At 50.2% G+C, this 4,898-nt stretch overlaps 1 protein-coding gene across 1 annotated transcript in view; it reads left to right on the top strand.

Annotated features, from left to right (window-relative positions):
• The window catches only part of ADCYAP1 (adenylate cyclase activating polypeptide 1), a 6,541-nt gene extending 3,032 nt beyond the window's left edge, over positions 1 to 3,509 (top strand). The window contains exons 2-4 of the mRNA XM_029959387.1: positions 65 to 219; positions 712 to 807; positions 1,680 to 3,509. Of these exons, the coding sequence (XP_029815247.1) occupies positions 65 to 219; positions 712 to 807; positions 1,680 to 1,866 (438 nt within the window). The 3' untranslated portion in view covers positions 1,867 to 3,509. The remainder of the gene's footprint in view (positions 1 to 64; positions 220 to 711; positions 808 to 1,679) is intronic.
• Positions 3,510 to 4,898: the final 1,389 nt, after the last annotated feature.

The following is a 4,898-nucleotide window of genomic DNA, read 5'->3' on the forward strand; positions in this document are numbered from 1 at the left end:
CAGTCGGAAGCCGGCAGCGGGGAGTGGAGCGGAGCGCCCCGCGGAGCCCGGCTGACTCCTTCTCCTTGCTGCTTTCGTTGCCAGGCTGGAGGATGAAGTCTACGACGAGGACGGGAACACCCTGCAGGACTTCGCCTACGACCACGAACCCCTCGGCATAGCGAATCCGCCCTCCATGATCGGCGAGATGTACACCTTGTATTACCCACCGGAAAAGAGGTGACAGCAACTCGCGGGGTGTCAGGCGTGAATTTTGAGCCGGGAACAAAACGGGTCTGACAGAGCCGATTGGGGGGAAAAAATAATAATGGTACTCAACAAGCCAACAGCAACAACATCAAAATAAAAATCCCGAACCCAAACAAACGACCACATTGCCCGGGTCCGGGTGCTCAGTGTAAAACCTAGAAGAAATGGAAAAGCCGCCTTACCTCCAGCAGCACGGGGGAGGGAGCGGGGGAGCCACCCGCGCCGGGGAGGGCTAGCGATGCTCCCGCAAACGGAGCAGAAATGCCCAGCCGGCGCGGAACCGAGCCAGCGCGACGGGGAGGGATCTGGGTGGGGACGAGGGGTCCCGGGGGACGCGGGGAGATGCCGCCCTCCGCTCGCCGGCGGGGAAGGATGGTCACCGTCATCGCCCGGGCTCCCGCAACCGGCTGCAGCCCGCTCCCCGGCCTCGTCGCTCACCCGTGGGCTCTTCCCTCTGCCCAGGCACGCCGATGGGATCTTCAACAAAGCCTACAGGAAACTCCTTGGCCAGTTATCCGCCAGGAAATATCTGCACTCCCTGATGGCCAAGCGGGTCGGGTAAGGGTCTCTGCTTGCTCTTTTCTGCGGTGGGCGTTGGTGCTGCTGGAGCGGAGACGCTGAAAGGGCGGTGGTTGGGGAGAATAAGGCTGTCCCGGCCGGGGTCGGGAACATGTTGGCGCGCCGCGGTGGGGTTGGGGGAGTCCGGCTCCCCAAGCCTCAGCCGCTCCTGGCCGTGGCTCCCGGCCGGCTCCCGGTCCGCTCTCGGCGCAGCGTGAGCCCAGTTGTCAGCTCAGGCGGTCGTGGAGGTTTGGTTGGGTTAATACGCTCGGGCATATAGATAGATAGATAGATAGATATAGATACACACACGCTCTCACACACACACATATGTGTGTGTGTATTTATATCTATGTCTTTATAATTTTTTATAATCAACTGATTTAAAATTGAGAATTTGGGCAGCCTCCACGATTTGGTGGGGGGAGCAGTTTATGGGGAGCAATGACCGAGGGCGCGGCTGCAGAGGGGGTGGGGGGAACTTGGTTGCAGCCCGGCGCAGCCCCAGCTGGCGGGCGGGGCTCCCCGGGGCTCCCCGTCGCCAGCGGGGCAGGGGCGAGCCCGGTGCCACCCGCTGCCCTTCGGCAGAAGGTAACACGTTAATAAAGCCCCCAGGGAGAGCAGCTTTCCCGGCCGCAATGAATAATTCATGGTGGGGAGATATTGTCTCTCCCGCCGCCGCCACTTGCGCGCACCGCGTCGGGAGCGGGTTTCGGCGCGGCCTTTGTCTCCCCGCGCATCTTACGCGCAACGTGTTGCGCCCGGGGCAGCGGGCGACGCGGGGCTGCGCAGGGCCGCAGGGCGGTGCGGAGGGGCGCGGAGGGGGGCGGAGCGGCCCCGCCTGATGCATCTGTGCTTCTCGGTGCTTGCAGCGGTGCCAGCGGCGGCCTGGGGGACGAGGCGGAACCGCTGACCAAGCGGCACATAGACGGCATCTTCACGGACAGCTACAGCCGCTACCGGAAACAAATGGCTGTCAAGAAATACTTAGCAGCCGTCCTGGGGAAAAGGTATAAACAAAGAGTTAAAAACAAAGGACGCCGAGTAGCGTATTTGTAGCGATGTGAGTAACCAGCCACTCCTGTGTATACAAAGTCCTAAGGGAGAGAGAGAGAGAGAGAGAAAGAGAGAGAGAGAAAGAGAGAGAGAGAGAGAGATAAACCCAACAACAAGAACAAAAAAATCTAAACAAAAACAAAAGTCATTTCCAAACTGACTGAACAATCACCGCTCCTGTGTTATCTAAACATGTATTTATGTATGAAGTAAAGCCATTAAATGAATATTTTGATAATAATATTGTTTTTCTTTTGTACAAAAGCACTAGAGAAACGCACAGATCTACTTTGTGGACCAATCATTAAGTTATATATAATATATAAATATATATATATATATACTACTAAGAATACTAAAGAACAATTCTTCATGAAAAGCCTGCACAAGAACAAGAATTCGCTGAGCTGTTTATGTTTTTATATAAAATAAATAGAAAAAAAAAGACAATCATTGTTTTGAATATTACTCCTATTTTTGTAACAGAAATTAAAAGGATAGTATTTTTATCCGCAACAGGGTCGAAGACATTAATTATCACCATTTGCTACTGTACATAGAGAAGGATGACCTGCTCCCAGGGGAATTATGAGGAAATTGATTTGGGAGAATTGGTAAAGCAGATACTTCCCCTAGTGAGTCTCAAGGCAGGCTCCTTTGCCACTAGCCTCTCTGATGGGGCAGAGTCCCCTTTCCTCTAGATTTCGATTATTTTTTTTCTCTCCTGCTTTATTTGATTACAATTGTATCTGTATTAGTGTCTCCTCAAACAATGAGCTTAGAGGATAATTCTCTTGCAAAAACAACAGCTCGATCCAAATTGTGCATCTCTGTTGCCTATTGGAGGGAGAAATAGTTAAAAAAACCATAACCAAAAGAACAATAGCAAAAATCAAATTAAAACTAAAGAAAGCCAAACTCTTAAACCCCAACCCAAAATTCCGAACCAGCAGCAAGGATAGTAAGTACTAAGCCCCGTGCACTGTTCTTCTGACTGGCTGGGCAGAGTTGCAGAACAAAGCCAAAGCGGAGACAGGACCCGTTTGGAAAGAGTGGGGAAGTGAGCGGGGGCGGCCCCCAGCGCGCCCCGGGGCCGGAGCTGGTACCGGAGCCGGTGCCGCAGGGTCGAGGTAAGACGAGGCGATCCCACCTCCGATCCGCTACCCAACTGCCCCGGGCAGCTCGGTACTGGACCTGGATGCAAAGTACAGTGTGTTACTCTCCAGTGCTGTCCATGCTTCTCATCATGTGTAATAATGAGCAGGGTTCTTGCCTTTGCATTTTTCGGTCGGAGTTGCTCTTTTCTTTGATTGCTTTTTCTTGTAGACCCTCCCGCCTCTCATCCTCTCTTCGAACTTTTCTGAGCTCTGTTTAACCCACCTGAGTCACCTTTTTGGGTTATGTTCTTTTTGGAAAAAAAAAAAAAAAGATTGTGAACGCTCTCTCACTCCTTTGTTCTGTTTTATGCAAGCTCTTATTGTACAAGTTTAGGAACCCCTGTTGTAGCTACCACTAAAGAATTATGCACTACTACGAAAGTTTTTGTTCCTTGTTTATTGAGTTTGGAGGTAAAATGTATTTTTCTACATTCTGGCTTATTGCTTAGTAAAATTTATTTCATAAAACAAACTTTTGTCATAAAAGAATGTGTAGTGTTCACCTGTGGTCCGGTTTCTAACGAGATAAACCATTTTCACCTCATCTCTCTATGTACGGACTCCTATCTTACCTTCCACCTGGGGGCTGGTTCTGTCCCCTGCCTGGGCCGGGGGACGAAGGAGAACACGTAGGTACCCGTTTCCTTCCAGCTCACCACACAAACCTTACAAGAGTCTTTCCAAAGACACAACACGAGCCCCGCATCCAAGACGTCGGAAAAAAAACAAAACCAAAAAACCCCTGGCGGGTAAAACCCTCCTTCCCAGGCCGGGAAGGGGCCGCCGGGAGGAGCGGAGCAGGGAGGGCAGAACCCGGCGGGGCGGGCGGGCGCTTGCCGGCACTGCCTGTCCGGGCTGCCCGGCTGCCCGCACTGCCGGCACCGCCCTGCCGGCCCTGCCGGGGCGGGCCCCCGGGGCACAGGGACGCGGGGCGCAGTGTGCAGCTTTCGTGCCTTCTCTTCACCTTGTAAATCGCCACGAGTTCACGGATGGCTATTTAGTGGCCCTACGATGCTGCAACACATCGGCTTGCGTTTTAGTCGTCCTTCTGTTCTTTGGCCATGGGCAGAGTGCGCTGTGTTTGTGTCGGCTGTGGTATAATGACATAGGGCTCTCGACGTTTTGTTTATGACCTTATCAGTTAGAGTTCAGTGGCTAGTCGCAAGCATTATGAAGTGATCGCCTAGGTTATTATCCTTTGTACGATTTCTTTTTTTTTTTTTAGAAACGCCAACAGCCTTACCAAAATTTGAGCAGATTTGAGATACAGTCATAGTAGGTAGATATTAGTCTTGGAGAACTTTTGTGTGCAAATGAATATAAAAAGAACTTAAACAAAGTATTATTACACACATGATATCTATAACTAGGACTTTGATAACTGTTATATAAAGTGTGTAAAGTTTGTATTAATAAATTTTTGTAAACAATGCAATTTCGTCTAATGTTTGGGGGAGAGAAATCTAGAACCTAACAGTGAAAGCTGCATTTCATTTAATTTATTTTTTTAAATTAGTTAATTTTTAAGCAGCGTTCTGCTGCAGTGTTTCATGCCTGGGATATCTTTTTATTAAGTCTCCACATTTTATCACCAAATGACCTCTAACATTTTTATCGATGGTTACTACTCTGTTCGAGTAAACAGAACTGCTGAAGTAAAGAGCCTACTTTCACACACACCAGCTCAATAATACTCTCTAAAATATGCAAACCAAACTGGTCGGCGCCTATGGTCCATTCCTCTAACAATTCCTGTGCTTAGAAGCCGTTTATTTTAAGCAGAATCCCGCCTGTTTGATGAGATCTTCACCTAATCCGCTTTTAATGAACATTCTGTATGCGACAATGTGCTTCCAAGCGTCACTCGGCTTGGGCAAC

Source organism: Manacus vitellinus, unplaced genomic scaffold (assembly GCF_001715985.3).
Source record: "Manacus vitellinus isolate BGI_N305 unplaced genomic scaffold, ASM171598v3 scaffold_1_pilon, whole genome shotgun sequence".
Classification (NCBI taxonomy): Eukaryota; Metazoa; Chordata; class Aves; order Passeriformes; family Pipridae; genus Manacus; species Manacus vitellinus.